This window comes from Cnephaeus nilssonii (genome assembly GCF_951640355.1).
Source record: "Cnephaeus nilssonii genome assembly, chromosome: 9".
NCBI lineage: Eukaryota > Metazoa > Chordata > Mammalia > Chiroptera > Vespertilionidae > Cnephaeus > Cnephaeus nilssonii.
The window spans coordinates 3871637-3891580 of NC_137080.1; the positions used below are offsets into that span (position 1 = coordinate 3871637).

The window sequence follows — 19944 nt, forward strand, 5'->3', positions numbered from 1 at the left end:
GCTGCCTCCACATACACCACAACCAGGGACCGAGCCCAAAACCTGGGCATGTGCCCTGACCCGGAACCCAACCGGCAACCTGCCAGTGCATGAGACGACGCTTCACCAACTGAGCCACATCAGCCAGGACACCAAGGCATACACCCTAAAAACATTAGTGCACAGTCAAATTGATGCACAGGCTTAAGTTTCACCTTTGTGGTACGATACTGAAGGATAATGAGTAAACATTAAGCAACTCAGGAAAAATAAATAACAAGTGCTAAGCACACACACAAAACAAAACGAATGCAGGAGTTACAATAAAAATCTTTATTTAGGTTTGGTCAGTACAGGGAAGATATACTGGAGTCACAGAGCAATATGCATGAACAGGGTACAACAGTTCATAAAAACTGAGTAACTATGCACACAAATTCTTAAACATTCAGTCACCTAAAGAGAAAATGCAGATGTATGGTGGAAAAAAAACCTGTATCTAACACTGAAACTACCATAGGACTCCATCAAGTCCAACTTTTAGTGATAAAACTACTGTACTGGGCAAACTTGGCAGTCATAAACCCACATCTACTCTAACAAGTCTGAATGGTGCATAAGCTTAGTAACAGCATGAGGAAGAATGCCCTACACAGCACAGGTTCTAGAGACACAGATTTATACAGACATCATTGTGTTATACTTTAAGGAAAGAGTTCCATTTACAACTTCACATTAAACTCATATAAAAATAACCTGACCTTACACAAAATGTCCTTTTAGCAACGAAGTAATTAACTGTTACAATTTCCAAAGTGGCAGAGGTATTGAAGCAAAGAAAAAAAAACAAAAAACACACCCACCAAAAAAGGCAAATTGTGACAAAAGTATGCATTAATTTTCTGATAGCATCCTCTCCCAAATTAAATGACACTGTATAAAAATTTGCTGGAAAAATATTACAAAACTGAGCCCTGTACATTTACACTTGAGTCCAAGCCATTCTGAATGTGGCGGGAACCCGCAGTTCGGTTACCTTTCCCACTCACTGTTTTCTCCTCTGGAGGCTCATGACTGGAGTCTGTGTCATTTAAGTGGTGTGTGAGAGAGTTCTCACTGCCCGTGGGAGAGTCTACACTTTCATACCCCGCACTGAGTTGGTTTACGTAACTACTACCTCCTTTGCCAGTTCTCTCCTCTGAGCTGTTGGAGGCCTTATTACCATTCCCTGGAGAAGAAGGGAAGCCATCTTCAGTGGTGTCCCCCTCCCTGTGACATCCGGACCCAGACGTCCTCGGCCGGGAGGAACTGCCATTGCTTGGTCCGTTGGCCAGCCGACTGCAGTCTTTACCTGGGGCCTCTGCCTGTCCTGCAGGCTCAGAAGATGTAGTCCTGCTGGTGCTTGGGGCTGGGGCTTGAGACTGCTGCTGTTGGTACTGAGCCAACTGCTGGCGTGTCTCCTTCAGTTGTTGCTGAAGAACTAGAATGGTACTCTGCATACCCTCTACTTCTTCGTCAAGTTGAATGATGAAGTCATTCAGTTCTGTGCAAAGGAGAGTCAAACCTACTTTAATATCGCTTATTGCATATTTTTAAATACTTCAATTCTAAACTTGATTTTTTAAATTTTGCTTGGAATTTTAAAACAGCCATTCAAGAATGAGGTTTTTTTTTTGGGGTGGGGTGGGGTGGGGTGGGGAAGAATAGATGATTAAAATAAATATATTAAAGCAACCAAGTTTAAATTGATTCACATCATCTAGCTATATACAACTGATTACAGCCCACAAAATCTGCTTCAGGTTTCCAGGATTGGGGAATATCTGGCTCACAGGCCATAAAGGGCCATGAAATCATTTCGTCAGGGCCTGTCAAGGCATTAGGGAGAGGTAATTAACTGTTTGACCAAATATAGCAGGCTAACTTTTAAGTTGGGAATTTTGGCCCACAAATGATGCTATAAATACCCAAATGGCCGTTGGCAGAAAAAAGGTTCCCCACCCTTGGTTTTAACCAGTGGGCCCACATGCCTGGTCCTCTCATTCATCCTCTTAGCAAGTGATTATTTTCAGCCACACAGCGGGGTTAGCCCCCAGGGAACAGTATGGTCCTCGACTAACACTCCAAAGAGGCCTAGGCTGTAACGAAGGGACCATTCCACATCAAAAAATAAAACAGAACAACCCAACAGAGAAAATAACTTGAAAATTTATGAATACAATGTCCATTAGGATCTAAAGCTTTTGGGGGAAGAAGTCCTCACTACTATACAAAGTTTCAGCTTTACTGTGTTTACAGAGTAAGAGCTAAGAACTATCACTTTGAAAAGGTAGTTTTAAAGATATCTGACTACTGATCGTTGCAATTAACTCTCAGATATAGTAATTAATAATTTAATTTTCAGAGTTTAGATATTTGCCTTACTATTAATCTTCCTCATAAAGAGGAGAAACAGCTATATACTGGCCCAAAAAAAGTTTGGTTTTAGCAAACTTAAATATGACTTCTTATTCATTAAATAGAACCTCAACAGGTACAATCCATGATACACTTTTAGACCACTGGAAGTAGCCAAATACTTACAAGATTTACAATTAGAGAAATTGGTTAAATAAAAATATTCTCCTTTGAAAGCACTGATTATAAATTTGTAGATCTGTATAATGCCTTAGTAATGTAATAGCCTTTCTCTTTTACCAAATTCCACCCTGAAAAACAAAAACTTCTTATGAAATTTACACAAACCATCAGGAGTGGGGAGAAAACCACTACAATTAAATGGCTTTGTTAACTAACTAGATGTTTCATTCATAATTTTATAGAACCATTGGCCAGAGATTACCATGTAGAGAACCTAATCTGTAATATTCATGCCTGGCAGTTTTTAAAGCCAGTGCAACATTAACCAAACTTTTCAAAAAACCCCTTACCATCCTGACTGCTTTTAAGCTCCTCACTATATTTCTTCTGTAAAGCCAACTCTGCTTCAAGTTGTGCAATACGTCCCTGGGACAGCTGCCTTCCAAGCTCTTGATTCTCCTGGATAAGCATTCGACACTTCGCCATTAACTTTTTGCCTGTTTGGCTGCAAAGGAAAGAGCCATCCATCACAAAATGAAGACAAAACGGTCTACAACCTTCTTTGCTTGCAATTAGTATGCGATTCAGGTAACAGGTACAGAACATAACTATGTCACAGCATGTGCCTCCCTGTGATTACCATCTTCTTCTCTGGAACACATCCATCTTCTGCATTTCAGTATTCTGCCAATACAGCAGCAAAAATAAACCCTAAGCCAAAAGTTCCCAAATGGCCACTTTTTATTGCTATTACTTGAATAACTCTGAAATCTATTTATTCCAAATTATCATTTAAAATAGAAACAGGCCAGTGAATTAACACACATCTCAGATATGCCAATATTAATAAAACACTAAGGTACTTAGCTTTATGGAACAGAAGAGTCCTTGAAAAAATAAATGCAACACCACAAATGTACAATTCTTTAAAATAATATATGAAAATCCATACCTATAAATGTAAATGCGAGTATATTTATTCTTGCCGAACAGCATTTAATAAGGATGCCTCTTAATAGGCAGTTCTCAAAGGAATGTTTATTACATTAATGGAGGTATGTTCAATAATTGTTTTTAAAGAAGCTTTTAAAAATAGAGGCTTGAGACTATTCATATTCATCAATTCTTCATTTAACTTTTTTATAGGATATACTTTTGAGTTATCTTACAATGTGACATTAAGGTTTAAAAAATTTAATATTGATATGTGGTTAAGATTTTATTGATGTATAAAAGATTATCCTTAGGACACAAAAATAAGATTTATCACAAATAATGCAAATATTTGCCATTTAGGGGTGTATACTTTCACAATTAGTTACCAAGTGCTAATGAAACGTACTATAGAGTGTACATGCTACAGCAATTATAAAAAATGCAATCAAGAGTCCTGTCTAAATAAAATTTTACTGCTTTTGCTTCAACAATCACAATAGAAATGACCTTTAAAGGGACCTGATTTAAATATATAATCATATATATAACCTTTGAGACCTAGATATGAAGTTTGATATTCTTATAATGGCATTAAGTTCAGAACGACCTTACTGGCTTAAAAAAAAAATCTTTTTTGCTGACACTTTGTGTTTCTTTATTCTTTTAGTGAGTCCCCCCCCCTCCCTTGCCCAATATATTTAAGAATGCATCTGATTTTATTAAGCCTTAGGACTTTTAAATGGGAGCACTTTGTAAGTAATTCTCATTCTTTGACTCTTGCAAGGTCCTTTTACTGAGAGCACTTGTTCTAACCTGTTATCCTTATGCCAACCTGTGGTGAAGTACAACCTGGGTCACTACTGGCTCCGAGAGCCTAGGTGAAAGCCGGGAGTCAGCACTGTAGTAAAGGGTTATTAGCTGCCTTTCCTGTTTGTTGCTACTGTTGCTACAGATCGCTCCCATTTCCCCTGCGCAGACGTGGGCCTCCACTGAACAAGTGTTTAGAAATCAAATGAGGAATTAAGAAATAGGCAGCACTGTCAATCATGCTGATGCTCCTTCCTCCACTTTGTTGCCATGTTCCCACAACTTTTTCTTGCTAAGTATGTAACTTCAATGCTTTCCAACTAACCTAGAAAACTTTTTATATAAACTGAACAAAGATTAGAAAAATACTAAAATCAATAATTTGTGAGATGACTTACTCTCACAAAGTAGCACAAATTTTAATGCAAAAACATTTCATTTATGAAGTCATACCTTTACATAAACAAATGCCTGCTCTAAGATAATACTATCACTTCTAAAATTAATGATTACTGCCCTGACTGGTTTGGCTCAGTGGACAGAGCGTCGGCCTGCGACTGAAAGGTCCCAGGTTCGATTCTGGTCAAGGGCATGTACCTTGGTTGTGGGCACATCCCCAGTAGGAGGTGTGCAGGAGGCAGCTCACCGATGTTTCTCTTTCATTGATGTTTCTAACTCTCTCTCTCTCCCTTCCTTTCTGTAAAAAAAAAAAAAAAAAAAAAAAAAAAAAAAAAAAAAATCAATAAAATATATTAAAAAAAGAATATATATATTTAAAAAAATAAAATTAATGATTACTAAAATAAATCTTAACAAAACTGTTCTTCTTTAAATATTCTATAACTTTATGTAATTTTACTAATTATGCTATTTAAAATTTGTGTTGTGTTCATTATATCACAAAAACATAAGGAGTTAATTATAAGTAACTGTTTCTGGAATAATATTTAACTACAAAAAAAAAATCCAACCCATTCCTAAAATCAAATAATTCACAAAGAAAATATAATAGGAATTAGTTTCATAGAAAAAACTTATACAAAAGAATGGACACTGTACATTGCTTTGTTATTAAGGGAGCCAGGATATCTTGGAGAGCTGTACACACAATTATCTAAATGGTTAACTGAAAACGGAACACTGCCAAAATACTGAAACATACCCCTCTTAATACTGTAAAACATATGCATTAACACATGCATAAAATATTTTAACTACAGTGGACAAAGTAATTCAGGGAAGCTCTCTCAAAATGAAAAAAAATAGGGAAAAAAAACCACACACACCAAAAGCAAAATCACAACCCATTCTATTTGAATTATTCCTGATATAGTATTGATTATGTACTATTTGTTTGAAGTTAATGATGTATTTACGAACAGTATCTAGAATACCCTGGCTTACAGCCTATTTTTTCAGATAATAAAAATCCATTTATAGGTGATTAAAATACACTAATACAATGGAATTATTATGTAACCATTAAATATGAAGCTAAATGAACTAAAAAAAAAGTCAAATGTCCAAGAGATAAAGTGGAAAACAAAAGCCAAAGCGGCCAATCATCTGTAGCATGTTCACGTTTGTTTAAAACCAATATATGAGATGACTTTATATGCATAGCAATTATCTTGATGATACCCAAGAAATGTTAACAGTGGTTACTGCTCCTGGAGAATAGAATGGGGAAGGGCAAGGTCACATCCAGGAGTGACTCTCACTTTTCGTCTTCACTTTTCTTCATTCTTTTTCAACTTTATTCATGAGCATGTATTATCTTATCATTAAAAACTTTTTAACAGTAAGAAGAAAAAAACCCACAGACCCCAAACTGACTGTTACCTAAATGCAAAGAAAGATGCTGGCTATATTTAAGTACACGTTAATAATACATTTTATAAATTTTTTCTTGACCTACTAAAAATACTTAGGTCATTTCTACTATGATCTTAAATGGCATAAAATATATACAAAAGCCTTAATGCAGGCACAATAAGCTAATTTCAAACAGATTGGCTCCTTACCCGCCAACCCCCCTAAAAATGAGGATCTCGGAAGCGGATTTCTTGCTGTAAGGTCGGCCACACACAAACCACTTCTTAAACCCTCCCTCTGCCCACATCAGTTCCCTAAAGCATAAACACACAGGATACTTACAATTGATTTGAATGATTAAGAGAGAACTTAAGTCACCCTTGTTAAAATTGCACTTAAACGCTGGGACAATCTGGAACATTTATCTTCACTCATCTTAGACTCCATTATCACCAAGAGAAAATTCGAATTGGTGACTTATAGAATGATCTGAAGAAAAAAATTCACCTCCAGGACTGGATGGAAGCATGAAGAAAATGCCTCATTTATCTAAATGATCAAATGAACTTGCTGGAAATGATCACTATACCTTTTTTTTTCAATTCACAAAATGTCTCACTTAGGCCAGCCCACAGTTTCCATACAGTATTTCCCAATCTTCGACAGGCACCCTGGGAAGCTGTCCCACAGGAATTTCTACTTCAACATCCTGGGACAAGGCGTCAAAAAGTAACAAGTGTCAAGTCTCCTTGTCCTTTATGATGCCAGCTGGACAACAGGGGCAGCCTTTCCTTTCCTTTGAAGAGCACAGCAACCATTTCCCCAAAATCAATCTGCTCTCCACAGCCCCCAAAATCAAAATGTTAAAATTACAACAAAATCATCATAGTATTCCTTGAACTTAAAAAAAAACCCAACTATTAAAGGCACATTTAATTTAATATCAAGAGTGTGATACAAAAGGCCCAAAATACAATGAAGGAACACATTCCCCCATTAACACCAATGACAAAGCTCTTTCAACATGTGCCTGTTGAATGAAATGGGGATTTAATAAATTTCACTACTAAAAAATAATGCAGTGAGTTTCTTCACAGCCAATATCCTTATACAATCTAGTTGTGAAATGAATGTTTATAATGCTTCAAACAGTTTAAACCTGAAGTTTGATACCACACCTTCATGTTTGTACAGTCCTCAGTAAAATTATCTACAGTATTAGCAACCATTCAAAGAACAAACCATTGATTCAAACCACATTGATTTAAGGCTCAATCAAGTAATAGAGAGCCCCAAACGAAATGGTTAAATATATGAACTACTTGTACTGATATCTATTAAGTAGTTTCTTAGCAAATAAACCCTTGAAATGCAAAATTCACCTCATTTAAGTTTTGATCAAGAAGTTCAACAACAATCATGAAGTCCACAGTCTTATAGGCAAAACTGATATACAGTGTCTCTAAGTCACTATGCTCAAGGTTAAGAGCGATGCATATTCCATTTTTACATTTTACTGGAATTTTACATGTTCAATTCATGATTTTAAATCTCTAGGTTTTCATTCCTCCAAACTGTCTGAAGACACAGTGTGCCACAGACTTAAGACTTCTGTTTCTCCCTCTATTTTCTTCAAACAGAAACATTTCTCAAGTGTCTACATGTCCTAGAAGGGGAATTTTTCGGAGGTGGCCACTTCTTCGGAATAGTCCGACGCCATCAGGCCTCTGAAGCAAGGGGAGGGGGAAGAGAAAAAAGCTGAAACACAAGGTTCATCTGGTAAGTTTTACATTAACCATTACAAGCTGCATGGTATAAGAATGTGGCTTTTTTGGCTCAAAAAGTCTGAGTCTTGGTGTGGAAACGAGTACTTGGCTGTCCCACCACAGCTTTCTCGTAGTGGGACTGTCAGGGAAGTCTTGACTGGGGAGTATGATTTGTTTACCTATCAGGCGTAAACTTCCAGGCACTCAGTTCATTTTGGGCTTGTTCCAGTTTGTCTTTAGTCTGTTCCAGTTCACCTTTCATTTTTAGGAAAAACAAGTTGATCGCGGGGTCCACCATTGTTGATCTCAGTTGGGCGACACTGGGCTGCTGGACTTGCTTGAGGTACTGGATTTGAGTCTGTGCAAAGCAAAAGAAACAATTACTGCCAAATTAAAGGAAACATACATAAGAAGGTGGGCTAAAATCCATTTCATTCGCTGTATTTGCCAACTTGCTTATTAAAACTCTCCCTCTTTGATCTTAAAATCCTCTAAAGTAAAAATTAAAAACAACTATTTAAGGTCATCCTTAAATTAAGGATATTTAAGGAATTATGGCCATTTGGTTGCATTTCCATATTTGGAGCCTTTAAATAAAGAGGCTACATCTTACTTTGCAACCAAAACAGTACAAAAAAAAGAAAATCGGTTATATTTATTAAAAATACTAGCAATCACTGGAAAAAAGCCAAGTTTAAAATATTAATTATATAACACTACAGTACTTTACTCAAATTCGTGCCTTGGAAGTTATTTTAAGTACAATACAAATCCCTTAAAAATATACCAGGTACAAGATTATAATTTAAAACACACACTTGCATTTCTAGATTTAAAAATATGTAGTATTTATATTTACATGAGTTGGCATTACTTTATAAACAACATTTTAAGCCAAAGAAATTCTATGTTTTGTCCCTTCAGAGTAGATTTGAATCATAGAATTGTAAAGCTGGAAGGTGACTGACCTAGTCCAAACTGCTTACTTTTGAGAAATTAAATAAACCAAGTGTCCACTAATACAGTTAGTTCAGTGCCAGAACTGGGACTAGAATTGTAGCTCTCAAGCCTCCTGACCCCGATCTAGGGCTTTTCCCACCATAGCAGAACTTTCCTACTTACACACGAAACCTTCCATTTCTCTCAGTTGTACTATTTACTATCACCTTAAAAATACCTTTCTAAAATATGAAATACAGTTTATTGGCTTTAAATGCATCACTTGCTTCACACCCAAAGAAGATATGGTTCAAGATCTTGCTCCACACTAAGGCTTAAATAGGATTTAGGTTAACATTTCATAAGTAGCTAATTTCTGTAATAAATTTAGTAAAAGCCAAAAATATACCGAATGGATTTGGGATACATTTAATTACCATTTCATTAAGCTAACAGAACTAAATTTTACTTAACTCAAGGAGATTTAAGTAATTCATTAAAAATTTTTTTTATTAATTTCGGAGAGGAAGGGTGAGGAAGAGAGAGATAGAAACATCAATGATGAGAGAGAATCATTGATCGGCTGCCTCCTGCATGGCCCCTACTGGGATCAAGCCTGTAACCCAGGCATGTGCTCTTGGCCGAAATCGAACCCGGGACCCTTCAGTCCGCAGGCCAACGCTCTATCCACTGAGCCAAACCGGCTAGGGCTTCAGTAACTCATTTTAAACAAGAAAATACAACTGTTTATTCAATGTAAGGCCAGTTGCTAAGACAATGTAATAGGAATAAAGCATGTCATACAGTACATACCACATACTACTATCACTAAAGAAAACACGGCCTCTCCAACACCAACATAGTTGCTATTTAGATTTACACAGTGAACTGCATCTGCCACATTAACCTTGACCTTTCCCTGTTTTTGTTCCTGCTGCCCTTTCTGCATTCTAACTGAAAGAACACAGTTGTGAGTTGTTCAGCAGGCCTGTGCAGGGGAGAGCTGTAAAAAATGTGGCTGGGAAGGTTAGATTCTAGTTGAGATAACCTTAAAACCTAGGTGGAAAAGACAAAAAAGAGTGTGTGGCATCAACAAAGGCTTGATCAGGCATATGTTCAACTGCCAGTGCATATATGACAGCTGAAGAATCACAAAGGTGAGTCAGTAGCACATATTGTCTAAAGCAGCGGTTGCCAAACGGTGGTCTGAAAGGTTGGCGACTGCTGGCCTAAAGCAAGTGGTGAGATGTACCTGAACTAGGATAACAAGAAGAGGACTCCAGAAGAGAGAGTTCAAAACACACAGGTATTAGGAGGTATTTCCACAACTATCCATTCTTACTCATCTACAGGTGTTAGCACTGGAAGGTAAGATTCATCCTTTGCATGCGTAAGTATCATTTTTTTAAAATATATATTTTATTGAGTTTTTACAGAGAGGGATAGAGAGTTAGAAACATTGATGGGAGAGAAACATCAATCAGCTGCCTCTTGCACACCTCCTAACTGGGGATGTGCCCGCAAACAAGGTACATGCCCTTGACCGGAATCGAACCTGGGACCTTTTAGTCCGCAGGCCGATGCTCTATCCACTGAGCCAAACCAGTTAGGGCTGCGTAAGCATCTTAACACAATGCCATGCAAACAGGGAGAACTAAAATTATTAAATGAGTAAATGGTAGAATCTAGAATCCTAACTATCAGAAAAAGGAAAGGATTAAATGGTTTTGAGACTGGGCAACTGAGAGGCACTGCCCATTCTATTAGACATGAAAATCATAAGAGAAAAAAAATTTTTGTTGGAGTGGTGGGTGTTACATAGGAAGAAAAACAGTAATATTCAAACTATTGGTGAGACTTCTTGGAATCAATGGCCAAAGGTGAGAATGGTTAATAGTTGAAAATACAGAAAGTGAAGGCATATGAGTACTGAGAAAAAGAGAAATTTATTAATGCATTAGTCAGTGACCTTAAAGGGGGTAAAAATCAGTGGTAGTGAAGATGGAAACAAAAGGAGAAAAAGTGATGAGAAGGTAGAGAAAATGACAAAGGCTACTGTTTTCTTAAGCAAAGTGACAGGTGAAGAGTCATTTTGAAAAAGTGAAGGAAGAGGGACAAGAGACTTTTGTGGAAATGTAGACAATCTCTGCATAGGAAGTAAAAGAATGAGAGAAGAAACAGGAACAGAACTGTGTCCCAGACATTAGTCCCCAGTGACCAGAATATTGCCTTATATATTAGATTTTTTAAAAATATATATTTTATTGATTTTTTACAGAGAGGAAGGGCGAGGGATAGAGAGTTAGAAACATCGATGAGAGAGAAACATCGATCAGCTGCCTCCTGCACACTCCCCACTGGGGATGTGCCCACAACCAAGGTACATGCCCTTGACCGGAATCGAACCTGGGACCCTACAGTCTGCAGGCCGACACTCTATCCACTGAGCTGAACTGGTTAGGGCATATATATTAGATTTTTATAAATGTGTCGAATGGAGATTACACAAAATGATTCAAGAAAAGTTCAGGTTTTAAAATTAGAAACAACAGTGACAGAGCTCCTCTACTTAGTATATCTTAAATATACTAACACTAAATAAAAAAAAAGGCTAATACTGTTGAAGACAGCATAAAATTGAATCTAAATTCAACCACAGCTAAACCATCAAATATGTCACTACATCTTAGATCTATGTAGACATGATACAAATGAAAGCTTAATGAAAAAGAAAATGTGGTAGAAGTTGCTGATACTAAGAAAAATAGTTTCACACATTTAGGGGTAAGAGTGCAGAGAAGAAACTAATCAGATGGTTGATTCTTTTTAAAAAGATATATATTTTTACTGATTTCAGGGAGGAAGGGAGAGAGAAACATCAATGATGAAAAAGAATCATGGATTGGCTGCCTCCTGCATGCCCCCATTGGGGAACGAGCCTGCAACCTGGGCATGTGCCCTGACTGGGAATCGAATCGTGACCTCCTGATTCATAGGACAATGCTCAACCACTGAGCCACTACATCTGGGCCATTGGTTGATTCTTGTATGTGTGCCGAGCGGGGATGAAACCTATGTATCGGGACGACGCTCTAACCAATGTTGATGAGCTACCCGGCCAGAGCACAAAACCTAATTTTAAATCCAATGATGACAGGCTATCTACTGAAAATTTACATTTAGCTATTTATATCTCAAAGCATATCTACCTAGCAAAATGTGAATTTATAATTATTATTAAGTATATACAATTAGCTGAGTACTAATTAACACATACAATGTGAACTAAAAACCAATTCCTCTAAGAGTTAAAACATTTGAAATACTTACAGTACACTCTTGCATCTCTTGCTCCTTGGTTGCTAGTCGCATTACAAGGATGTTTTCCCTTCGTGCAGACTCTTGCTGTTGTTGCTTTAGCTTTTCTTCCGACTCCCTTAAGCCAGTTACATCATTAGCTGATGATTTAAAAAAAAATTTTTTTTCAAAACATTATGAAATACAATTTCAAAACCAAACAGAATTAACGAAATGAAAGTTGTGATTGCCTATGTCAAGGATAATAAAAACCAGGGTAAAAAATTCATCAAGTCTTTAGTTTCTCTCTTAACTCCTTTTAGAACAAGGAAGCTTGTTCCCAAGCACAAGTGCTCTTTTAGAAGGCAATGGTGTTATAGTGTGGTCCAAAGCCACCTAATATTAGATGGAATTACGTTGTTACAGCCTAAGCTGTTTCAACTTAACACAGGAAACTTCATTATTTGCATCTGCTTATATTATACATTATTCACAGAGTCCTGGTTAGGATTGATTTTAACCTATTCAATATAATAAACATGTCTATAACTGCATGGACAATTATTACGTTAAGTTTTCATAATGTTCATAACGTCTATGGATTATAATAGTTTTAACATAACTGAAATTTCAGGGTACTAAGCTTTCTGGGCTTGGAAAACAATATTGGTTTTTATTTATTTTTAATACGTTTTTATTGATTTTAGAGAGAGAGGAAGGGAGAAGGAGAGAAACATCAATGATGAGAAAGAATCATTGATTGGCTATCTCCTGTAAGCCTCCTACTGGAGATCGAGCCTGAAACCTGGGTATGTGCCCAGACAGTGATCTCTTGGTTCATGGGTCGACACTCAACCACTGAGCCACACCAATTGGGCATAATATTGGTTTTTATACTCACAAATAATATGTTACTCTCAGTGAAAAGTGACAGACTAAAAAGGTTTGATATTACAAACTTTGTTGGTATTTTGAGCAGATTTTGAAAAATATAGCCATATCCTATTTTTACAATTTAAGTAACAATTTAAATAAATTTATTACTAGTTGTTTGTACATACATTCTAGACTAATAACTCATGCTTTAATTCAAATTCCTCTGTGGAAGGGGTTAGGGACAGATCTAGGAAAGTGGCAAGTAGTTGTGAGTTTCCCTATCGATATTCTCTCAGAATTTTGTACATAATTCTGCTAAAATAGTCATGCTATTATTTTATTGCATGTCAGTCTTCCCCAATGACTGGGAACTCCCCAAGAAGAGAGATCATCTTTCATTCACCTATTTCCTAGCACCCATTATAGTGCCCATAGTTCTTTAATGTTTGAATAAAAATTACATTTGCTTAGCAAAATCAATTATCCTGAATGTCTATAACAATCTAAAAAGAGATATTCGTATTGTCTTTAGGAAGCTACAACTCAAACTTACAGTTCAGATCTGTGTACTTGCCCTCCAAAGCTTGCACATATGCTTCATACTGCTTCCATCTAGCACAAAAATAAATTCATGTTAGTTGTTAAATTGAAATTGCTTTATTAAAAAACAAAAAACTAAAAAAAAAACAAAACAAAAAAAAACAAAACACATCTGTAAACTTATAAATTTAACACCAAGAATTCCACTGCATGATTTTTAAGGTCTCTTCCATTTTGAGATAATTATAAATCTAGTTTAACCAATAATAAATCAGTCACTTCATTATTCCTTCTCAACTTAATGGAACTATATAAAAGGAAACACAGAGAAAAGTGTTTTCTCCTGAGAACATACCAAGTGTGCTTCTCTGGGTCAGATCACACACCATATAGGACTTTGTATCACTGATGTTCAGCTCAATGCCTGCATAATGGAAGCTGAGTAAAAAACCTACTACTACTTTCAGATATGCTTTCCACCTCAAACAAAAGGCATCCGATATAATAAAAATCTAATATGCTAAGTGTCTGGCTGTCCGTTCAACCAATCAAAGCATAATATGCTAATGATATGCTAAGGCCGCTCAACCGCTTGCTATGACATGCACTGACTATGAGGGAGCAGACGCTCCAACAGGTAGGTTAGCTTGCTGCTGGGGACCAGCAGATTGGGACTGAGAGAGATGGGCCAGACATGCCCTGGAGCCCTCCCATGTTCCCTCCCCGGCCCCAATCATGCACCAGTGGGGTCCCTCAGCCTGGCCTGCGTCCTGCTGCAATCCGGGGCCCCTCGGGGGATGTCAGAGAGCCGTTTTTGGCCCAATCCCGCAGGCCAGGCCAAGGGACCCTACTGGTGCACGAATTCGTGCACTGGGCCTCGAGTATAAAATATGCCTAATTATAAGAGACTGCAAGTTATCTTGGCTCTTTTGTGAAAATGACATGTGACTCTTTCAAAAATAATATTTATTTTTACTTGTAAAAAAAGGGGGAGAGAACATAATATTTTTCAAGTCTATTTGTAAAACTGTTATCAACTTGCATAAATGCCATATACTGTCAGAGCATGAGAAGGCCTTTCTGCCTCATAAAATTCCCCTACACACAAAACATAGGCTATATTAGCTGCTCTTGCAATGATTGCACATAAACAACAAACGTTTCCCAGTCATATGTTTAAGCACCTGCTAATGCAAGCGTGACTTGCCCTGAATATCACTGTCTTGCTTACTGAAGAGCTATGTTTTCAAGCCACTCTTTAGTTGAAGCTAATCAAAACTTAATTTTAGAAAATCTTTTTAAAATCTTAAAAAGAAAGAAGTTAATCTGACCTCAAGAATAACCCCCCTACACACACACTCAATTAAATCAATAAAAAGACTACACATACTAACCAGAGAAATTATCTAAGAAAGGATGAAAGGCAAGGACTGTCTCATATCAGAGGTTCAAAGAGAACAACAGGTGAGTGGCAGTACATCATAAGCAAGTGCCTACCTCAGCAGGGGAGGACAAGAGAGTTTTAGAATACTAAGGATTCAAATTTTATGTGGAGGAAAATAAAGGGTATGCAATGGAAAAACTGTCCTATGCATGAGATTATGCAAAAGGAAGATAAAAAGAAGTCCACAACAGAGTAAGTAGAACGAGTGGGAAATTATCAGACTCTAGGAAACAATGGAACAAGTCATCTGTGTCTATTTACAAAACATCTCTTCTCTCCTCTACTCCAGCCGGTTAACTTTACTTAGTTCAGTGATGGGCAACCTTTTGAGCTTTGGTGTGTCAAACTTCGCCAAAAAACTGAGCATAACTCGGGTAGTGTGTCACTTTGAGGAAAAAACATTATTTCGCAAATGTTTCATCCTCAGGAGCAGCAAATGTTTCATCCTCGGCATGCGGCTGCCTCAGTGGCCGCGTGTCATCAGAAAAGGTGACGCGTGTCAGTGCTGACACGCGTCTCATAGGTTCGCCATCACTGACTTAGTTCTTCAAGTAAAAATTCTGTGAACATTCTAGAGAAAGTTCAATGACCCTGAAAAATATTCATTTTATTTTTACCTAAAAATGCCATGTAAAAAACTTACCAACCATGGTGTAATAAAATGCAGAAAGAATATATTTAAGTTATAAAACACAAAACATGTGATTCTTTTTCTGATTTTTTTAAAAAAAATACATCTTTATTGATTTCAGAAAGGAAGGGAGAGGGATAGAGATAGAAACATCAATGATGAGAGGAAATTATTGATCGGCTGCCCTCTGCATTCCCCCTACTGGGGATTAAGCCTGCAACCCAGGCATGTGCCCTTGGCCAGAATCGAACCTGGGACCCTTCAGTTCGCAGGCAGATGTTCTATCCACTGAGCCAAACCGGCTAGGGCTTTTTTGGATTTCTTGCATTTAAAAGAATGAATACCATAATGCTGCATTTCTCAAATCTATTTTTGCAAAACAACCACAAGATAACTCCAGAAAATCAGAGCTGGAAGTAACTGTTAAAAGTAATTTAATCCAACTCCTTTAACTCCAAGATGAGAAAACGAAGGATATAAAGAGTTAACTGAGCTGACCAAGGTTCCTTATGAGTAACTTGCCTTCATCAGTAAATGTATTTCTTTCATAACTGAAAACATATCCTTTAGGACTATAACCTTTTCACATATTAAACAGAAAAGGATTAACTACATTAAATCAATTTTTGCAAGGAAAAAATTCAGGTTACCTATTAGTCTAGAAGTTACCCAACCTAGTGCTTTAGATCTTTAAAAGTGTTATGTAGCCGAAACCGGTTTGGCTTAGTGGATAGAGCGTCGGCCTGCGGACTCAGGGGTCCCAGGTTCGATTCCGGTCAAGGGCATGTACCTTGGTTGCGGGCACATCCCCAGTGGGGGGTGTGCAGGAGGCAGCTGATCGATGTTTCTCTCTCATCGATGTTTCTAACTATCTCTCTCTTCCTCTCTGTAAAAAATCAACAAAATATTAAAAAAATAAAAATAAGAAATAAAAGTGTTATGTTTTCCTCAATTATATAATATAATAAAGAAACAGGTCATAAAAAACCATTTCAAAAGTACATTAAATGATTTGAAGATGTATGCACATTAAAAATAAAGGAATACCCAACACAAAAAAACTTTATAGTATAGAATTACAATATGTTCTATAAAAATAGTTTTATATTTTGATAAAAGAACATTTTACCTTAAAATTAACTCATCTCGTGCCATAACTTTGAAGTCTGTCTCACTCAGTCGAACCTATAAAGAGAATTAAAATATGAACTGGATGCTTTCCCTAAAAATTTTAAATGTACATACCACTGGTGCTTACACTTTTCATGTTTTCTGAAGATAGGATAACTTCTAATGCCTCAAGCGCTGGTTTCTAATAGGAATCGCTTTATCACTAAGACATACAAAACCCTTCCAAAAGGAGCGCTATACTGAGACACACGAAACATCTCCAAGCCTGAGACTTAGAAATGGTTCAGTATGTACTGTACTTAAAAAACACACACACAACTCTTATTTTATTAAAAAGGTTTAAAAAGTAAACTATCTATCTTTAAAACTAGATGCCTGGTGCACAAAATTCATGCATGGGTAGGGTCCCTAGGCCTGGCCAGCGATCAGGGCCAATCAGGGCCTTCCGGCCAGGGTCTCCCTTCATTCCGCGCTGCCCCTGGTGGTCAGCGCACGTCATAGTGAGCTACTGAACTCGTGGTTGAATTCCCGAGGGGACACTTTGCATATTAACTTTACACACACACACACACACACACACACACACACACACACACACACACTAGAGGCCCGGTGCACGAAATTCATGCACAGGGGCGGGGGGATGTCCCTCAGTTCAGCCTGCACCCTCTCCAATCTGGGACCACCGGGATTGGGCCTAAATGGGCAGACATCCCTCTCACAATCCAGGACTGCTGGCTCCCAACTGCTCACTTGCCTGCCTGCCTGCCTGATTGCCCCTAACAGCTTCTGACTGCCAGCCTGATCACCCCCTAACCACTCCCCTGCCAGCCTAATCGACACCTAACTGCTCCCCTGCCGGCCTGGTCACCCCTAACTGCCCTCCCCTGCCGGCCCTGTCACCCCTAACTGCCCTCCCCTGCTGGCCCAGTCACCCCTAACTGCCCTCCCCTGCTGCCCCGGTCACCCCTAACTGCCCTCCCTTTCCAGCCTGGTCGCCCCTAACTGCCCTCCCCTGCTGGCCTGATCGCCCCCAATTGCCCTCCCCTGCAGGCCTGGTCGCCCCCAATTGCCCTCCCCTGCAGGCCTGGTCGCCCCCAACTGCCCTCCCTTATAGGCCTGGTCCCTCTCAACTGGACCCCCTGCTGGTCATCTTGTGGAGTGACGGTCAATTTGCATATTACCTCTTTATTATATAGGATGTGTATCATTTTTAGGGACATTCAAATTAAAACCCCAATGAGCTATCATTACACACTTATTAAAATGGCTAAATGAAAAATTGTGGTAACAACTCCAAATAGTAGGTAAAGATGCAGAATAATATTGCTGGTGAGAATGTAAAATGGTATGGCTGCTCTGAAAAAGTTTGGTAGTTCCTTTTAAAACTAAAAATAGATGTGCTAGACAACCTAGCATTTGTACTCTCAAGCACATATCCTAAAGAAATGAAAATGTATTTTCACACAGAAACTTGTACATGAATGTACAGCTTTATTTGCAACAGCCAAAACTTGGAAACTACCCATACTTCAACAGGTGAATAGTTATGTAAATTATGATACATCCACACCATGGGATACTAAAAAGAAACAGACATAAGCAATTTGGATAAGCCTCAAGAAAAATTATACTGAGTGGGAAAAATAAATCTCAAAAGAATACATATACTGCATGATTTCATTTATATACATTTGTAAAGTAGCATAATTATAGAAATGGAAAACTGGTTAATGTTTGCCAGGTGTTGGGGATTGAGAAGGAGGGAATGGATATGGCTATCAAGAAATGACACAAGGGAAACTTGAGGTAATGAGTCAGTTAACTAGTGGTAACACTAAGTTATGCGAGATAAAACTACATAGACATACATACACACTCTCTGCATGTATAACCTGTGAAATCTGAATAAGCTCCGTGGATCATATCAATAAGCTCTGTGTCAAGTTCCTGGTTTTGATGATGTTATGCAAGATGTCAACATTGAAGGAGGCTGGAGGAAGAGTATACAGAACCTCTCAGCATATTTATTTGCAACTTTTTGTGAATCAATAATTATTTCAAAACTAGAGGCCCACTGCATGAAATTCATGCACAGGTAGGGTCCCTAGGCCTGGCCAGCAATTAGGGTTGATCAGGGCCTTCCAGCTGCCAGCCGGGGCCTTCCTTCATTCGGCACTGCCTCCTGGTGGTCAGCGTCCATCATAGTGAATGACAAACTCCCAGGGGACACTTTGCATATTAGCCTTTTATATATATAGAAGATAGATATAAGATAAAGTTTTTTTTTTAAATATATTTTATTGATTTCCTACAGAGAGGAAGGGAGAGGGACAGAGAGTCAGAAACATCGATGAGAGAGAAACATCGATCTGCTGCCTCCTGCACACCCCCCACCGGGGACGTGCCCGCAACCAAGGTACATGCCCTTGACCGGAATCGAACCCGGGACCCTTCAGTCCACAGGCCGATGCTCTATCCACTGAGCCAAACCGGTTTCGGCTAAGATAAAGTTTTAAAAAATGGGCATAATAGTCTAGCTAGCTGAAATTGCTTCATAAATTGAGGAATATTAAGTGTTTTCTCTATACCAAATGAAGATTATAAAGGTGAGGTACCTCTTCTACTCTAGTATAAAATTATGGCTATAGCCCTAGCTGGTTGGCTCAGAGGATAGAGCATTGGACATTGGCCCCAGTTTGATTCCCAGTCAGGGCACATGCCCAGGTGCAGGCTCGATTCCCAGTAGGGGGCGTGCAGGAGGCAACCAATCAATGAGTCTCATCATTGATGTATGTTTCGCTCTCTCCCTTCCTCTCTGAAATCAATAGAAGTGTATTTTAAAAAAATTATGGCTATATTATAGTTTCCCTTATAACATACACTTATATCCTGCTTTCCCAATTGAATTATAAATTCCTCTTAGAAATGTTACTTCTTCTTTTAATAAAACAAGTTTGATGTAATGATTTGACTTTGTACTTTGTACCAAGGCAAGCTAACAACTAGAATATGAAGCCCCATCTCCACTATTTCTTTTTCCCCCCTTTCAACTGAATGTAATGATGGACACTGGTTAACAAAATCATACAGGTCTCAGATGCACAGTTCCACACATCATCTGTACACCGTACTGTGTGTTCACCATGCCAAGTCAAGTACCCTTCCAACACCATTTATCACCCCATATACCCTCCACCTCC

General features: G+C 38.1%; 1 protein-coding gene across 4 annotated transcripts in view; it reads right to left on the reverse strand.

The window, feature by feature from the left end:
* Nucleotides 1-291: 291 nt before the first annotated feature.
* WTAP (WT1 associated protein) overlaps nt 292-19944 on the reverse strand; it is a 28443-nt gene continuing 8790 nt past the window's right edge. For 3 of the 4 annotated variants that reach the window (XM_079780328.1, XM_079780326.1, XM_079780327.1), the window contains exons 3-8: nt 16740-16795; nt 13549-13607; nt 12153-12280; nt 8063-8241; nt 2910-3064; nt 292-1522 (exon numbers count right to left, since the gene is read on the reverse strand). In XM_079780328.1, the coding sequence (XP_079636454.1) occupies nt 939-1522; nt 2910-3064; nt 8063-8241; nt 12153-12280; nt 13549-13607; nt 16740-16795 (1161 nt within the window). In that variant the 3' untranslated portion in view covers nt 292-938. Of the gene's footprint in view, nt 1523-2909; nt 3065-6459; nt 8242-12152; nt 12281-13548; nt 13608-16739; nt 16796-19944 lie in introns of those variants that run through there. The other variant, XR_013813969.1, reaches the window with a different exon arrangement.